We start from the raw sequence: 18772 nt of genomic DNA on the forward strand, positions 1-18772 counted from the left end.
ATCTTCCTTTTAACTGGTGCACATTAGGGCTGAATGCTTACTAAGAAATGAGAGGGCTTCCCCAGTCAAAGCTGACAGATGTCATTACAGCATGACCCCCGTGTTAGGTCCCAGCATAGTACACTGGCCATCATTCCATTCTCTTTAAATGTCCTGGGGTTGCTTTATACGGCAGACCATCATACCCCCAGCCACTATGCATATAACTTGGTCATCTCCTGCCAGGCTGTGATCCAGTTAGTGCTCCCTTGGAAATACTCAAGACCTTAGTGAACTGCCCATCTGTGAATCTGTTAAGCTGCCCACTTCTTGGAGGCCTCTTTGGAGAGCTGGCTGTTGAATACCTAGCATGATGGTCCTCAGCCTTCTTAGATCTTTCCTGTATCACTACCTCTATGCCTTTTGCCAAGTCCAAGTGTTCACCAGAAATAGAATTGATGCCAGAAAGACTACAACTAACAATCTGAGCAGAACAGTGAACATGTCCTATCTGGGAAAAGCCCAGCTCATTGGGCAAAATCTCTAGCTGAACACAGACACTATGCTCCTTCCAATTATACTGGAAGCCCAACCATGAGAAAGCAGCACTTCAGCTACACTGTTCAGAGCCATCACCTGTTGACATGTGTGTCTCTGTGTATATGTACACACACATTTTGAAATAAAAATGCTTCTCAGATACACTGCACCATAATAAATCAGCCTTGTATGTACAGCTCAGAAAGAAGTCTGGCATACCTATGAAAGAAGTAAAAAGGCAAACTGTAGAAAAACACATAGTAATCTGTATAAAAAGGAACTGTATTTACCAAGTACATATACACACAGACACACATTTATTTGTTACATAAAATACCTCAGAAAGATGCCATAGGAAAGTGTTGAGTGGTAACCTTTAGGGAAGGAAACTTGGAAGTTAGGGGGTGGGGCCAGTGTCATTTTCACCCCCTTTGTACTCTGAATTTGTTTTACCATGTGTGTGAAGATGATTTTATGATTTTTGTAGCACAACACTTGAATACATAAAGCACAATTGGTTCCCCAGAAGGCAGGTGTTTGCCAGGCTGTAGATGCACGGGAGGGCAGTGTTCAGCTCTGTATGCGCGTGGCTGGTATGCCCTGCGGGCAGCAGCTCCCCGCACATAGTGCTGAGTCTCTGGTTCATGTCACTCTGTGGAGCAGGGGCTGCTCCAGCACAAAGAGGTTTTTGACAGGGAAAAGCAGAGCCAGAGTTAGGGCAGGCCCTGGGCAGGCTCCCAGAGAGCCCAACCACGCTCTAATAAGGGGTGCTCTCCACCCTATCTGAGGAGCTATGGGGTCTCCTAGAGAGAAACCGTTACATATGTCATGTCATTACAGAATTTGGAGTAATTCTGAAAGGAACAAATGTGTATGGTATGTGTCTCATGAAATACGTTTTTATGCAACATTTTCCATTTTCAGATCATCTTATATTTTGATTAATGCAAAATGACAATATATTTCAATTTATTTGCCTAATGGCTGTATTTAAATGTTTCCTAATGCGCACACGTGTTTTAAACTAAAAAAAAATGACCCAGATCCCATCCCACTCCGATGTTTTATATTGCCAAAACCCTGCTTTTGAGAGGGGTGAGTTTTCTTCACTTCTGAAACAGTACTGCTTGGGAGCTGGTTTGGCCCTGGCTATTCTGGGGAAATGATACAATGTTGACCTAGGAGGGGCCCTAATCTTTCCCCACTAGAGCACTACCTCTAATGGGGGGAAAGATGGGAGAAAGAGGCTGGTGAGCCCACCTTAGGCCTGTCCACTCAGGACATGCCCACACTAGCCTCTGCAGGGGCTCTGCCCTTGGCATCCCCGTCCCCCACCTGGGCTCTGGCAGAGAAGTCGGGCGGGAAGAAGCCGGCTGAGTGCCCGCCACTGTAAGAGGAAACGAAGAGAAACAGCTCCAGTCAGCCCCAGAAGCGAGGCCTGGAAAAACTCTGCAGCTGGAGCTAACACAAAGGACTTTTCAGACCCTGCAGCCAAGGTGCCCAGTGAGCTTTTTTTTTTTTTTTTTTAAACAGCTATTAGGGTGACAAGCCTTTCCAAAGGCCAGCAGTTGGCGAGAGTTTCCAGGAAGCTGGTCTGGCACTGGGCTGGGATTGGAGCAACTTTAACGAGTTAAGTTCAGAAGGAAGGAGTCATCAGGAAAGGTTTAAGGTTCAACAAACTTTTCAAATTATTTTGCAAAAAGTTCTGGCTTTCCAATTCAAAGGCCTGTTTGGCTGTGACTGTTCTAAGCCAGAGCCTATTTAAAAGGCAACGCAACCAGCACGCTTCAGATTCACTCACTCGAGGTATTTGTCTGACTCCTTGGAATGGGCTTTGCAAGTGCCACCTAGTGCCTAGTAACACTGGGGCCATCTTACACATCTCGATAGGCAGCCTCCTCCCCACATGCCTCCCCCCAGCCTCCGTGGTTGCACGCATTCGCATGTGCACCTTCCCCAAGCAGGAAGCTGCTCTTTGCCAAGAGGGAATGGAATTCAGATTTCCAGAGGGTGTCCTTGGCCTCCAGCTCCATGGCTGCATGATGAAGAAAGGTCCTAGTGTGTGTGCTGGGGGCTGGGAGAGAGGGGCCTCCAGCTCCACTCACATTTATCTGGGCCCCAAGAAAAACCCACAACTGGCTGTGCTCTCCCCAGCCACACCCAGCCTCAGTCACATTCCTTCCCTTCCTGAGCCCACACTGGGTGGCCCCGGCAAACCAGCTCCCACACCTCCCTCCCCACCGGCAGGGAGGCCTAGCCCAAGCCCCCATGGGGCAGCCAGCAAGTACAAATAGGGGCTGCATCCAAGGCCCAAAGAGCCAGAAAGCACAGAGGAGCCCCTCAAGGCTGGGCATCCTCTTGTGACTGCCCTCACTCATGGGGGAAAAGACACACTCCCTTGTCTAGCACCCTCTGGGCTGAACTTCTGTGCTTTTCTGTGCCTGCTTTCAGGAAGTCCCTCTTCATATCCAACCTTAACTCTCCTGGCTGTGGTGTGTGTGGGCCTGGGATTGAAGGGCCGTCAGTGCCCTTTGCACCAGAGCTTCCCAACATACCAGAAAGAAGGGACTGTACCCCGTCGCCTGTTCGGTCTGGGCCTTCCAAGCCCTGAGATTCAGCACCCTCAGGAACTAAACATTGATAGGAAAAGGACTATGCAGACCAAAGACATGAATCAGGGTGGTAGTCAGCAGTGGCAAGGTGGGTAGACTGGTCATGTTTAGCTTTTCTTTAGCCCAAGTAATAGGGGTTTGCACCTGTGTGGCCAGGTAGGGGATAGGCTGAGAGTGATCGTTCTGAAGGTTATCAGCATCAACAAGCGGTTGTGATGAGCAGGAGTTTGTATGGCATTTCAGGTGTTCTGGCTCCTGGAGGCCCAACACTAAGTTGGAGCCTCCACACCTGGTGCCTAGGGAAAGGGTGGGCTAAACAAAGGCCAAGGGGAGCTATGCTCTGACACCTCTTTTGTTTGCTAATGATACTGTTTCCAAAAGCTGGCCTGGTGGCCTGTGGGATTGTTTCTCTTGAGATTTTTTTCTGGGGGAGAAGGTGGCCAAGGCTTTGCGGTGCTTATCACCCAGTCCCCGGAATCCTGCAGGCACTCAGCTTGCCCACTCAGTTTGGCTGTTCGCCTTGGCCCCAGGGTCCATTTTGATCCTCCTCCTTGGGCCAGGAATGGTTGGCACCCCTGTGCTGGTACTGCCTGCTGGGGCCTCCTGCTGAGTACCATGAAGTCCTGTGGCTTGAGAAGCCAACTTCATTGTCCTTTTTAGCCAGCCCCAGACCCTATATTTCTTTAAGTAATACCTTGATTCACTGGCTTCTCTGCCAGACAAGTCCACTGCAGTGGACTCAGGTGGGGGTCATGAATCCCTGTCACTTGGGTGGGCCTGCATGGCCAGGCATAAGGCCTCAAGTGCCACATACTGCTCCCTTGACAGTCAGGTGGCCAGGGCATGCCACTCAAGAAAATGCCCAGGCAGACCCCAGCATTGGGGTCACTTGGTCCAGCCCTGCTGAAGGGGACTGGTTGGACCTGGTGCAGGGAGGAGACAGGCCGTGTTGGACTAACAAAAAAAGCACAGAACTTGAGTCTGGAACCTGACATCTGGCCTTGGCTGTGCCATCAGCTGGCTGTGTCCATGGGGCAAGGTCCTATCATATCTGGTCTTATGGCTCCCATTTACCTAGTCCTTCTACCACCCGACACCTACAGGGATGTTTTCCCAATCAAAATTCAGGCCATGTGGTCTGATAAGGCTACCTTGAAGTATAGAAGATGACTGGTAATGGAGGGGCCTGGAAATGCAGAGCTCCTAGGCACTGCCATGGAATGTGGGGACCTTAGGGGAAGGACATCTCAATAGAAGCTCTTCAGAGCCCCTGGGGTGGACAGTTCTGTACTCTCTTCCCCTAAACTCATACCAGCCTGAGCTCAACCATACTGGCCTGTGAAGGCTGCCCCAGCCTTCTGCTTCTGCACCCACCACAGCAGGCCCCCTTGAGCTCTCACCTGGAGCCCACACACCCAGTTGGTGGGGTTCATGGGGCAGTTAAAAAAAAAGCAGAAAAAAGCATTCAAGTATTTCGGACTAGAAGGAATTCAATTTAACTTAACAAATCAGGACATGAACCTAAAGAAAACATTGAAAAACAAGCCCACCTTTGAAAGGCCCAAAGAGGAGGGATTAGGTGGAGAAGAAAAGTCCCCTTGGGGCAGAGGACAGCTGTTCATTCCAGACCAGGGACTGGGGGAGGATACTGGCTTGAGTGCAGATTGGGCCAAAGCAGGTAGACAAGCCCCCCACACACTCAAGGGCTTGAAGTCAGGGGTGCTATATGACTTTTTAGCCCACTGTTTCTACCCCAGATACAGAGCCGAGCTGCCTGAGGCAGCACAGTAGGGCCCACGGACTGGCTGCCTGGTGCTGCCCACCTCCTCTCTAGGACCTGGCTCGCTGGGGCAGAAGGCTCAGACCCATAACCACAGTGGAGTTGTGGGGGAAGAATCCTGACTGGGCCAGAATGAACATTTGGATGCATGTATGTGTGTGTAGCTCTATGTTCTCTGAAAAGCCTTGCCTACTCCCTTACTTCCCAAGTACCCTCCACTGCCTTGCAAAGTCACCCCTGCCTGCTGCCTCAGTTTTCCCAGCAGGGCACCAAAGGACACTGCTGTGACAAGGTTTATACTTAGGGTGCAGTGCAGTCAGATCTTGTATGAATGCTTAGTGCCAAAGACTTAGGAGATAAGTCAGGCAGAGTCAAAATTAACCTTTGAAAAAAATCCCTTGAATTGGCCCTAATATTAATAATCCCTTTCTCAGATCCCTTGCTGGGTTGCTCTTGCGCCTGCTGAATTGGGAGAATCTCTGGATAGATAGTGACGGTACCCTGGGAGAGGCATGCCAGGTGTTGTCTCAGGATATTCCCAGTGTCATCTTCGGCGGGAGCCTCTGATGCTGCAGCCACACATGGGAAAGGATTACTTATGGAGAAGATCAAAGGCTAAGGGACTGGGGATGGTGGGAACGTCTGATTCTGATGTCATACCTGGACTCCTGTCTACCTCTGTCTCCACTTTTTATTCGTCTTTCTCCTCTCCCGGAAAGAACCTCTTTCTAAGATGGCAGTCACCTCAGGCCTACCATAGGACCAACCAGGCTGACAGAGTAACTGCCAGACTTCCTCCTGCTAGCCAGTCACTAACAAGGACATGTGCCTCAGATGTAGCCCCTGCCTAGGACACCTGCATTGTCCCTAGAGGGTCCACATATCTAAAGCATGAATGCCTAGTGGGGGCCTCTGGGGCACCATGAGAAAGCATGAAGCTGGGCCTGCCTCTGCATCCTGGGAGGGCAGATCAGCCTTGTCCAGGCAATCTAGGAGCCTTCCCAGTGGCCCACCGGCCAGTGAGGACCCTTGACCTCCTTGCTTGGGGGCACCAGGTTTATGAAGCACATAGAGGCTAAACTTGAGTTCTTATTGCAGAGGGCAGCCGCAAGAGCCATTGGCTAGTGCACAGATAATCTGCAGGCTGTTCCTTCCTGCTCCATGGGCCACAGAATCCCTTTGTCTTGTTACTGCTACACTGTCTTCCTACCAACCTTTAGGGTTCATCCCAGCCTCTGCCATGCATATCCAGGGTCCCCTAGAGACTATGTGTCTGGCTTCTTCTACCATCTCCCAGTGAGACTGGCAAGTCCCTGTTCCTCTTGAGGCTTCAATTTCCTTTTCTGTGAGCTGGCTGGACAGGCCCACTAGGTGCTCTCTGAGGGACCTACCAAGGATGTGGGCTGTGTGTCTCAGCCAACAGCATCATCCCCTTCTAACCCCAACACAAGACATAAACACAGTAGGTGTCTGCTTAATGCTCCTGGAATTGCAGCCTATTCTAAGCACCTGAAAGTTACCGAGTCTGAACTCTGCTTCCATCGTTGAGATTATCTCTCCATTGGGCACCTAAGGGTTGCCTGGAGACAAGCTACCGTGGTCCTCCTCCCTCGTTTGTCATGTGCAGGGTCAAAGGCAGGTGCACTGCACAGTTCACCCTGCTCTTCACTCTGCTTGAAGATGGGTGCTGGCCTTGGCAGATGGGCCAGACAGTGATGAGAACAAATGACAGATGCATACTGGGGTACCCGTGACTGCCATGCACAGTCCACTGATTCTGCCTTTAACCCCCTTCTCAGAGCAGGATAGTGAGTGCTAGGTTTCTGCCTGTACCTCCACGGGAGCCACAACAGCTCCTAAACCCCATTCCCAGAGGCTGAGGTTGTAGCTTGGGGACCTCTGGACTTCCCCTCCCTCCACCTGACTCCAGACTGTCCTGGAGCTTGGGACTCTCAGGCCTGTAAGCACATCTTATTAAGGACAGCAGCTGACAGCCGTATGTTATGATCCCATTTGTATCCCATGGTAACTCATGACCTTGCAATTTCAGAAGCTCTCAGGCCAAATAAGGAATGTCCCCACAGGATCTCCCATCATAAAGGGACATTTTATGCTGGCTAATATTTTCAGGTATTTTCCCAAGTCAGGTATGTGGCTGGATGCCTAACCCCATCTCCTCAAGGCCTTACACTAATACTGGTGAGATATACCCCCAATGTATATAAGAGGAAACTGAGGCTCATAGTGATTAGGTGACTGCCACAGTGTCCTGTGGGCAGGATGAAATGACCCAAGCTGGCCAGGGCTCCCTGACAGACCTTGTCCCTGGATTCAGTGAACATACACCAACCATCAGCTGATGAGGAGTAAATCTGACAAGCTGTTCATGACCACTACACTGAAAACCACAGGGCAAAATACATGAAAGTCAACCTGAATAAACAAGGGGCAGAACATGCCATGGTTCAGGGTCCCCAATACTGTAAGGATATCCATTCTCCCATGCCCATCTAGAGTCTGCTGAACCTAGAAGAGGCTTTCTGTGGCACTAGCATATGTATGGTGAGGCAGAAACCCTACAAAAACAGCAAAGCCAGTGATGAGGAAGGAGAAGCAGCCAGACCCAGCAAGTCCAGCTGTCAAAACCTGTTTAGCAAATTCTACGTTGAGAATGAAGTGTGGCACTGGCCACAAAGAGCAACTTGAATCTGACCAGTGGCACCAAATAGGGTCCAGAAACAGAGCCGCATGTAGCCAGTGAGCTGATTGTAAAGACACTGATATAACAGGGTAGTGGGGAGAGGACAGGCCTTCCCATGCTGGGTGCTGAGCCAGACTGGATATCCAAGTAGGGGAAGAGTGTACCATGACCTCGGCCTCCTATTGGACACAAAAATCAATCCCAGATGGAGTGCAGATATACATGGGAAAGGTGGGCTAATAAGGCTTTAGAATAAGCCAGAATATCTTTATGACCTTGGAGTAGTCAAAGTTTCTTAAATAGGACACAAACAGCCCTATCCAGAGAGGAAATGTTTGATTAACTGGACCACATGAAAATTAAGACCTTCTGTTCATCAAAAGACACCATCAAGAGAGGAAGAAGGCAGCCTGCAGAGGGGGAGGCGATATTTGCAATGTGTGTGTGTGTGTGTGTGTGTGCGCGCGTGTGCATCTCTCTGACAAATGGCTCCAGAATACCCAGAGATAAATAGAAATACAAATCAATAAGAAAAGACTTTCCCAACATAAAACAGGCGGAAGGTCTGGGCAGTTTATACAGAAAGATATATCCGACTAAATGATAACATGGGAAAGGATTCAACTTCATTAGTTGTCAGGTTACTGCAAATTAAAATCACCATTTGATGCTGCTCGACAGTCATTAGCATGGTTAAAAAGGCAACAATGGAAAATGCCAAGGCTTAGGATGTGGAGCAGCCAGACTGCTGCCCATGAGAATGAAAATTTGGGATGACTGCTTTGGGAAACTGCTGGGCAGTGTTCACTAAAAGTAAATATATGCCCACCCAGGACCCTGCAGCTCCACACACAGGCATATATTCCCCAGAAATGCAACCCGATGCTCACCAAAAGTGTGTACAGAATATTCTTAAACACCAAGCTATACCAGAAACTGCCTGCTGGCCACAGGCAGTAGAATCGATGAGTAACGTAGGCCATGCACACAGTGGAGTACTAGACAGCAAGGAGCGCGAGGAAGCACTGCTCCCTTCAGCCCTACAGAGGCTGCCCCAGACGTCAAATTGAGTGAAGGACATTGGACACAAAGGTGTATGAGTTGCATGATTCCAACTGCATAAAGTTCAAATGTGGGCAAAGCTGATCATTGCTGCTAGAAGTTAGGCTTGTGATTAATCTTAAGGTGTCAGTGACTGACAGGAATTGGGAACCTGAGAGGCTTTCTGGGTGTTCTGTTGCTTCCTCTGGGTGCTGCACACATGGATCCCAGAGACTGAAGATGCCTCCAGCTGTCTACCTGTATACTAATCTGTGTGTGCGCCACCCTTTAACTAAAAGTGTAACACCACTACCCTTTACCAGGAGAGCCCAGGTGAGCCTAATTAGAAAGATGGATAGCTTTGGCCTTCAGGACTGCTAGGCCCAGCACTATCCCACTCCCTCACTTAAGGGGATATGGCTCTCAGACTTCCTGAGTAGGTCACCTCCGTGCTTCATCCTCTAGACGCTCTGCAGTTTAGTCTCCCCTTTCAGGTTTAGGCAGAGCACACGAGATCTGCATGGGATGCCCCCTGTTTCCAGAAGTGTCTTAGGACCATATCAGTGCAGTTGTGAAGTCCTGTGCTCTCCAGCCACCTCTGTGGTGTAAATGTTCTCGCTGTCACATCTGGTAATACCACCCTCTTGGCTGAGGACCTCAGCAGCATCATGGCTGGGAGGTCACAAGTGAAGAGAGCTGAGCCTGGCCAGAGTACACTGGGCCAGGGTGATGTGGATGGCCCTTCCTTTGCAGAGGAAGTGAGAAGCCTCACTGCTTTCCCTTGGGCCATGCACCTAGATAGTGTGGCCTTCTCCATATAGCAGCAGCCCTAGAAGACCAGCCGCTTCTTCCTCCCATGCTCAGATGGAGGACGTGAAGTTTGGAAAGGTTGGGGGCCACGGGGGGCTGCCACAGCTAGGCTGATGCAGGCTGGGGGCCAGATTGAGGGCAACTGATTTTCAATCCCATCTCTTTCCCACTGAGCCATTATGCCTCCATTTTAATTTAATTAGAAGAACATGTAATCCCCCCGAGCATTTCAGAGACGGGTTTGAGCCTGGCTGGTGCTATGTGGGGTTCTGACAGGGATCCCATGACTCATGCAGCCCTGCACAGCCCTCCCGGGCAGGTTCCCAGGGGGCTTCCTTGGCACCTCATGCAGACAGAGGTGGTCTGGAGCTTTGCAGAAGACAGGACACTGGTCTAGAAAGACAAAATGGTCTCATCTGTTCCGCGAAGCCCCTCACTCATCCTTCTGGACACTGGTCCCAGAATGGCCTCTCTGTACTTTCCCACCAAAGTTTAAAGGGAGAAAAATATGGTGAGGAGCTTAGGCATTCACAGAGCTGCAGTGCCTGGCACCTTGGTGTCTGTGGGAGTGGGCCACAGTGGGCTCTGGATGTCTCCAAAATGTCCCAGGCAAAGCTGGTCCCATCAAAAGAGCTATCCCCAGTCCATGGAGCCAAATTTGGGGCCACCCTTGTGACGTTTGCCCTTATTTCCAGACGGCACAGACTGGCCCTGTCCTTGCTGACAAATGCAGAATTCAGGAGACATTAGTAGTGATGTGGATGAAAGCCAGGCCACAGCGGCCTCGCTGGAAAAGAGCAAGTTGAACGTTTTGGCGTGAGATTCTGCAGGGTCCAGGAGAAAGTTGAAGACATGGAAATTCTAATTAACACACAGGGGGCTGTTTTTGCTCAAGGATTTGCAAAGCTGTCATGTTGCAAGAGGCCAGGCAAGCACATGCTCGCCAGGGAGGTGCTCACAGTCACCTGGTGGGGGTCTCTGCAGCTTCTCCTATGCCTTCTTTACACTCCCTCTGCCCAGCCTCGGGGCTCCTGGTCCTCCCACATGCCCATCTCAATGGGCAGGGTGCTCCCTGAGTGTCCTCCTGGAAAGTAGGACTGGGGCAGTGTCTATTAGCCTCGAGCTGGGGTTTGCCCTTCTAAGATGTCAAAACAGAAGAGAGAGGGGGCCCTTCAGAGAAACCCCACGACTGGACTGGGCATAACCACAGGCTGTAGGGCTTATGGGCCTGTCTTAGGCTATCTCAGGTATCCATGTGCAACCAGTGGGGCAACTGTGTGAATTCCAGGCCAGTCCTGGCTGGTCTGGCAGTTAGTTGGAGATGCAGTGCCACGGAGGATTTCACAAAAATGTTTGCAGCGTCCCAGGGCTACTGGGAGAAGGTCACCTAGGCCACACCTATACATGACCCCCACCTTCAGAGCCACAGAACCTCAGGCCCCTAGCCTTGTGCCTCAGCACTGGTGCAATGTGTCTGCAGTCCTTGCTTCATCTCAGGCAGGGTTGAATGAGCCGCTGTCCTAGGGCTTCTCCATGCCTAGGGCTTTGGGGCTTCTGGGGAGGAAGAGACCAAGAGGGCTATACGTGCCCTGCTCCCTCCTTGCACCATACGAAGGGCTTGGGGAACGGGTACTGAGGGGTTTGAGAGCCAAAGGGGGGACACAGTGGTTAAGCTGGAGTGTATCCTGGGGGGCTTTGCCGAGGCAGGGACAACTGAGCAGACGTTGGAAAGATGATTGGGAATCTGATGGCTGCAGATGGGTGATGGGTATTCTAGATGGCACATCATCACATGCAAGGCACAAGGATGCACACAGGCATGGTGCTATCCCTTGGTGAGTGCCAGTGACCCTTGGTGAGCAGAGGACAGTGAGTGGGTCAGAATCCTGGCTCTTGGGCTCCTGGGCCCACTTAACACTAGAGGCCACAGAACTCATCTTGGCTCTTGGGGTTCAGGGCTCTTCTGCTATCATGAGGGTTCTCCCCAACTGCCCATGCAGACCTACAGTCTCTACTTCATACTTTTCTGTCAAAAGCCCTGTTACATGGTCTGGGTGGGAGACATGGGCTCAGGGAACTTGAGGCTGTCAGGGGCTTTCTTGTGCCTCATTGAACCTGGGAAGACAGCTTCTGCCTGAAAGTTGTGTTCGAGGTTGAGTCCTGGCTGCCTAGAGCTGGCTGAAGGTCCTGAGCCTATATATGGGCCCACCTATAGGCTGGGGTGCAGTGAAATCATTGTCTTGTGGATACCCCATGCCTCAGCTTGCCATGGCTCCCTAGCTTGTATCAGGCCTGCTCACCCCTCACCCACCTCTGGCTAACAGGCCCCAGAAAGAGGAGCTTCACCCAGCCCCAGGGACCTTCCCGTAATCAAGGCTGAGTGACCTCACCTCTCTGGGGCCCTGCTGGTGGGGAGAGCTCAAGATGGAAACAAAATGTGTCTTTATTTATGTTTTTAATTTGAATTCTGGAACTGGTCCAGCATGGAAATATATTTAACATCAGTAAAATGCTGAAGAAAAATGGAAATGTTTTTTGGTAACTGCCTCCCACCCACTCTGCCCGCTGTGAGACCCCAACACATATCCCTATCCCTTGCACACACCAGGGTGTGCGCCTCTCTTCCCAGTTCAGGATCCATGGGGCCAGGCTGCTTGCAGGAGCATTGCTGCATCCCTGAGCAGCTGGAGGCGAGTTTAATTATTAGCATCAATCACTACTCGGGCTGTGCAGGAGGTAGAGGAATTTAGCCCCAGTGTGGGCAGAAGACCTGCACAGCCCCCACATCCCTGCCACCAGGCGGTTTGGGCCCTGAGGAAATAGGGTGCCCACTTCTGCCAGCCTTCTCCCCAGATGGAATGTGGCCTCTTTTCAGCCTGTAGCCCTGGCGGAGCCTGGGTTCCTAGGCCCTGACACCGTGTGTGCTTGCTCGCCACTTCAGGCCTCTCTGGAGGCATCATACCCTAACTCCTGAGGATGCAGGAACTCAGCTCCCCTGAAGCCTCAGCCTTGAGTCTTCCCTGACCAGAACACAGTGCCTCAAAGACCCTTTGCAGCAGTCTCCTTGTTCTTCCCTCTCCAAATCCCCTTTTCAGATCCCTCACCCAAGCACCACGCTTGGGCTCCTTCCTGCCTTCCCAGGCTGGCTTATATTCAGCTGCCACTTTTGGAATAGTCTGCTCTGAGAGAGGCCTTGATAAGTTCTGGGGCAGGGACCTGGTTGGGTGATGATGGAGTCTCTGATCTGTCTGGGCCCACTTGTCACTGGAGGCCATGGGAGTGCCAATCTGAAAAGGCTGCAGGACCTTGCTGAATGGTAATGTGCTAGACCCAAAGTGGGCAGAAAGCTTAGGGATGGATGTTCAGGTCTCTGAGGCCCTGTCATTTTGGAGTGGAACAAGAAACAGCCCAGTGTCCTAGATGACACAGCCACACTGGCTTGGGGTCAGCCCCAGGGCAGGTGGGTAACGACTGGCTCCAGGGAGCTTGGCATGTGCTGATCCCAGCACTGGCAGCCCTCATCCCCATAGGGACGATTTACTGGGCAGCTGCAGGTTTGGCTGTGGTTCATGTAAGTGCCTGATCTCTTACCACCCTCACCTGTAGGGGCCTTGCAAGAACCAAAAGCTGGTAAAGCCTGGCTGCCCAGCTAGATGGACTGTGGGTGACGGCCCTCTCCTCCCAGTATGACTTTTTGCATGTCTGAAGACTGGTCTGTGACCGAGAGAACCAAAGCAAGTGAGCTCTAACAGGAGGAACAAGCAGCCAGAAGGATGGGATGGGACAGGCTGAGTGGCCCAGTGTGGCCTGGGTGGCATCCGGGCCCAAACCTTGGAGTCTTCTGGAGTTCCCAGTCTACTCTTGGTTGTCCCCTCTCTGAGCAGGCACTACCACCTGTATTGCACACAACACAAGCCACAAAACTCGAACACTGATTACGTTAGGTGTTTCTCACGGCCAGGACTTAGTACAAGCCTTGGCCACAGTATAAATTATTCTGCCTTCTGGTGCTAACCTATAGCTGGGCAGCCCATCTGGCTACCACCCCACTCAACCTCTGTTCCTGCCTTTTTACCTAGCTGGGAGGGGCCCAGAAACTCAGAGCCCTATGCTCAGGGTGTCCAGGACTAGTCATCCCTGCTTTCCAGTGACCTCCTGGCTCCCTTGGAGCCTCTTCACACCCTGCCAACCATGAGTTACTGCCAACCTCTCTGTGAACTGGGGGAGCCTGGAAAGAAGTGGACAAGTCCTGTCTGTTCATAATTACCCCTTGACACAGCCACTCCTTCCCTGGAGGTGGCCTCATTCTGGCTACCCAACCCTGCCGATTCTCTTGGTTACACTTGCAGCCGCCAGCACCATAGGTCCCAATTTCCTCAGTGATTTGCAAGGCCAAGCCTGCACCTGGCTGGCTGCAAAGGCAGGAGGCCCAGGCCCTCACTACAACAAAGGCACACACGGCTCAGGACAACCTCCTGACCCCCAGCGAGTCCAGAGAGCAAAACACCCTTTAGAAAAACGTCAGTAGAGAAGGAGAGTCCCAGCAAGTGACCCCCAGAAGGGCTGCGAATGTCACTTACAGATCCTGACACAAAGACATTTATCAAGGGGGATTCCCAATTCGTTGGCAGCTAGAATGGGACTATGGCCAGAATGTGCCTGGGTGTCCCACTGACCCCACTGCATGGCTGTCACTGCTGGGTGCCCCAGATGGGAGCACTGAGTCACATGTCGCAAGGGAATCACACCATAACTGGGCACCGGGGATTGGCCTGGTCATGGTGTGATGGTGGGGGGAGGACGGGCATGCATCCCAGGCCAGCTGTGCCTCAGGGGAAGGCCAGCTGGAAGGTATGGAAAATCAGCCATTTCCTCCACCTGAAGGAGCCCCTGAGGACAGCAGCAGCAACTGGCAGACTGCACCCGGCATCTGCCCCATGGCTTTGGCGAGGGTTCCACAGGGAAATGCTAAAAAACAGTCGTCTCTTTTTTGGGGGGCAGAGGAGGGGGCTGGGAGAGAGAAAAACAATCTCAGACTCTCAAAGCATGAAAACAAGTGGAAAATGATCAGTCTGGTTTTCCATAAGTCAAAACAAGAGGATCATGTTCCTAGACTTGGTGGGAAGTACCCTTGCTCTCCTCTCCTGCCTGGTGCCTGGGTGCTGGGGCCAGGAAGGCATCAAGTGGTGGGCACTAGGTTAGTAGATAGAACTCTGGCCAGAGAGCAAGCCTTCCCTAGCACCAAGGCTGACTCCTTGAGCCCCAGACCCCTCCAGCCGAGCCCTTCATGCACATGTAGGCACTCACTGTGAGATGTGAGTGATGGGTGTCAGCAGTGTCTCCCCTTCAAGGTCCAGGTCCTCGGCAAAGCTGTTGGTTCTCATGAAGTGGGGCATGCTCACTTCCAGCAGTGTTGGGCTCTTCCTCACTGAGGAGAAAGTGTAGGAGACAGCACGTTAGGCTTCCCACCCAACCTACCAGTGCTGTGGAGCAGGCCTATGAACTCCCAGGGCCAGGTGAGGAGTGGAGCTGGTGCCTGGAAGCTCCAGCCCTGACAGTTCGATTTACAGTGGGGTGTGGTAGTTTCAGATGGCCCCAAAGTGCTTGACACACTCAGTGTTTGATGAAAGTAAAGGCCAGTAAATCCTCTTCAGAGTGGGAACTATGCCTGGGGCTGTGCTCAGGTGTTTAGGACTCTTCCCCACCTCAGGTTCTGGGCCTCCTTTCGTGTTCACAACTGACACTTGGGTCAAGAATAAAACAGAGGTGACAGGCACAGGCCTGGTAAGGGACAACAGCTCCCATCACCATACATTGTCACACTTATACATTGACAGAGCCGTGGGTCAGGAAAGACGGGGTGGTAGAACCTCTGACCCATGAGGAATGGCAAAACTGGGATGTGGGGGCAGCCACAGAACTCCTTTGTCAAAACACAATGCCACATCAACTAGTTGTTCCCCCAGTGAAGCACAGGAGTCCCTCCAACAACAGCTGGTATCACATTCAGATTCCTGGGCCCACCTCTACAACTTTGACACAGGAGCTCAGGAAATGATCCTTATCACTCCTCACTTTGTGTTCACATCATCAATATTTGCTCCTGGCTTATGTTTGTCTTCATTTTAATATTTTATTGTAAAAGGATTAAGTACTCATCTGTGAGAAGTAAAATAATTTGAAGATTTACAATGACTTTCCTTCCCCAAGGTCATCTGTGTTAACCATCAACTAGATTTCAAGCCCCCACCCACTCTGCTCATTCGAGCAGCAGATGCCAGGTGGGAGTTGCTTTTATATACATGGGATGGCACTGTTCTTGTCACTCTGTAACATAAGCTCATCTCATTTTCTCTAAGTATACAGACATGGATTTAATTATCATTTTAGTAGTTACATGACAGTCTACAGTTTAGATTGGCCATACGTAACCATTCTGTATATCATGGACATTCAGGCTCTTACAGTGTTAAGCTGGTTAACTATTCAGACTATGATGTCACATCCATATTTATTCTCAAAAGCTGACAATGGAGCAGGGTGAGAGGGTGCCTCCTTAGTAATTATAGTAAATGTTGCTGAATTGCTTTCCCAAGAAGTTGTATGTGGCAATTCAGGCTCCCCCAGCTTTCCCACATCCGTGCCTGAATGAACAGTTAAATGAAGCCCAAATGAAGGCTGTCAGCACCTTTTGCAGGGACTACTAAGCATGGATGAAAACTGAGGCATTGCTGTCATTTCCATCTGTTTGAATGCCTTTTATGGACTTGGTTTCTGGGTTTCCTCTTGCAGAATTGTCTGTTCATACCCTTTGCTCATTTTTGCTTGTCACTTTGTAGCAATTTTCTATATATTACAGACATTAACTCCTTGTTATATGAGGGACACATATCTTCCCCAGTCTATCTCTGTTTTGTTCACCTTAACTATGTTGCTTTTTATCATAGAAAATGTTTTATGCTTTTAAAAAATGATAAATCTTTTGCTTTATAAAAAAGGAAGGTTTTCCCACATCAGAGTCATACAACTCTCTCCTAAATTTATTCCTAATTTAACTATTTGTGTTGTATGTATACATATGTGTGTGTGTAAAAGTTGTAATACATTTAGTATCTATGCCTGATGTGAGAGATGATCAACAATTAGAAAATGAAAACTTAAAGGGTACTACATACAACTTTACTACAAAAAATCTAAAATGAAATAAAACCATAAAATTTCTTGAAGAAAATATAAGAAATCTCCAGGACCTTGAATTTGGCAGTGAATTCTGAAATACGAAACCAAAAGCTCCACTTGTAAGACAAAAAGAATCAACAAATTCGACTTTATCAAAATTAAAAGCTTTTGCTATGCAACAGATACTGTTAATGAAATGAAAAGACAAAGCACAGACTTGGAAAGAATATTTGCACATCCCCTATCAGGTCAAGGACTTGCACTCAGAATATATAAAGAATGCTTACAACTTGACAATAATAAAGTGAACCATCCAGTTTTAGAAATGGATTAGAAATAAGCACATGAAAAGATGCACAATTAACATAAATATGGAAATGTAAATTAGAACTACAATGAAACTCCATACATCAAAAAAAAAAAAAAAAAATTCAAAACCTGACAATACCTAGTGCTCTTAAGGATGTGGAACACATAGAACTCTCGTATGTTGCTGGTGGGAATGCAAAATGGCACAGTGACTTTAGGAAATAGATTACAGCAGCTTCTTAGAAAATTTAAACGTACACATACCATGAATCCTAGCTCAAGTAAATTGAATTTCTATGTTAAGGAAAACCTGTCCGTAAATGTGTATAGTAACTCTGCTCATAATTACCAAATAGTGGAAACAATGAAGATGTCCTTCAGCAGGTGAATGGATAAACAAAATGTGGTAAATATTCATGCCATGGAATACCACCCACCAATAAAAAGAAATGAAATAATGACTTATGCAACAACATGGATGAATCTCCGATGCATTTTGCTACGCAGTGAAAGAAGCCAGATGCAAAAGAATGCATATTATAGAATCCCATTTATAGGATATTCTAGAAAAAACAAAACTACAGGGACATAAGACAGATCAATAGCTGCCAGTGGTTAGGGGAGAAGTACTTGACTTCAAAAGACTAACCCCAGGGTATTTTTAGGGGTATGGAACTTCTTTGAATGATACTGGTTGTGGACACATGACTCCAGGCATTTGTCAAAGCCCACAGAACTGAATCTCCAAGAGTGAATTTTACTGTGTGCAAATTTAAAAAATTAATCTGGATGTTGGAGGACCCTAAGATGGAAAGCACTCTGATGAGTGAATTCTTTCTGTGCTACAAAGAAATGATATAGCAGTGAAAGGAAAGAAGGAAGAGGAGCTGGCTTATGTTGCTTTCAAAAACACTTTTGACTGGACACTTTATGGTTAAAGACAAAGTCTGTCATAAACACTCTAACCTAGTAAGTAAATTTGCTTCATATACAAATGTGCTGCATGTTCAGTAGGGTTACAAAACTAAATGAACTGTAGGTAATGGGAGCCAGGTTTCTCACTGTCAGAGAAAAAGCTATAAATAAGTTGTGGGGGAAGGGGCAAGGGTGAACTCATGGTTAGCTTTATATAGATACAGATATGTAAAGATGTGTGTGTACTCAGGTTACACGTATACATATACTTTCTAGCTCTGTCCACTGAGAGGAGATGGAAGCAGTGATACCCCAGTAGCCATGAGCATACTCCATGCATTGATCCAGGTTTTTTATTCATTCTGCAATAAAAGGAGCTAGGGCTCTCTGGATGAATGGACGATTCTAGGGCTAGGGCAGGGAAAATTAGAGATGAGCCTGAAGTATTGTCAGGTGCTAGAAGAGAAGGAAATGCTTAAAAATAAAAGGATGGGGGGGGCACATCAAAAAGACATATGAACCCACCAGTGGCCAAAGCTAGACCAATTTGAGCAACAAAATAAATAATATTGAATTAAAACTCAAATACTCCTGAATCCACACTGATAAATAAATAATTGGAGGAGAGGGACAAAATCTTTCTTTCAAAAGAATTCCAAATAAAAAATCTAGAAGGAATGAGGAAAATAGATGTACATCACAGTATTATTTGCTGCAGGAAAATGATCCATGAATGAATGCTAAATTTAGTTGGTGAACTTTGAGAAACTTCAAAGTTTCTTTTTCGAAATATGTTTTAATTGCTGTGGTAGTTTTAACATATATTTGAATATTTCTTTGATACTCTCCTGCAGGAGGTAGAGTTGAACTCCTCCCTCCTCCTGCCCCCTTGAGTGTGGGCTGTAC

At 49.0% G+C, this 18772-nt stretch overlaps 1 protein-coding gene across 5 annotated transcripts in view; it reads right to left on the reverse strand.

Annotated features, from left to right (window-relative positions):
- KCNQ1 (potassium voltage-gated channel subfamily Q member 1) overlaps positions 1–18772 on the reverse strand; it is a 403111-nt gene that overhangs the window by 174172 nt on the left and 210167 nt on the right. For all 5 annotated transcript variants that reach the window (XM_078341766.1, XM_035263711.3, XM_003734333.6 and 2 more), the window contains one exon: positions 14771–14891. In XM_078341766.1, the coding sequence (XP_078197892.1) occupies positions 14771–14891 (121 nt within the window). The remainder of the gene's footprint in view (positions 1–14770; positions 14892–18772) is intronic.

The sequence above is a fragment of the Callithrix jacchus genome, chromosome 10, assembly GCF_049354715.1.
Source record: "Callithrix jacchus isolate 240 chromosome 10, calJac240_pri, whole genome shotgun sequence".
NCBI lineage: Eukaryota > Metazoa > Chordata > Mammalia > Primates > Cebidae > Callithrix > Callithrix jacchus.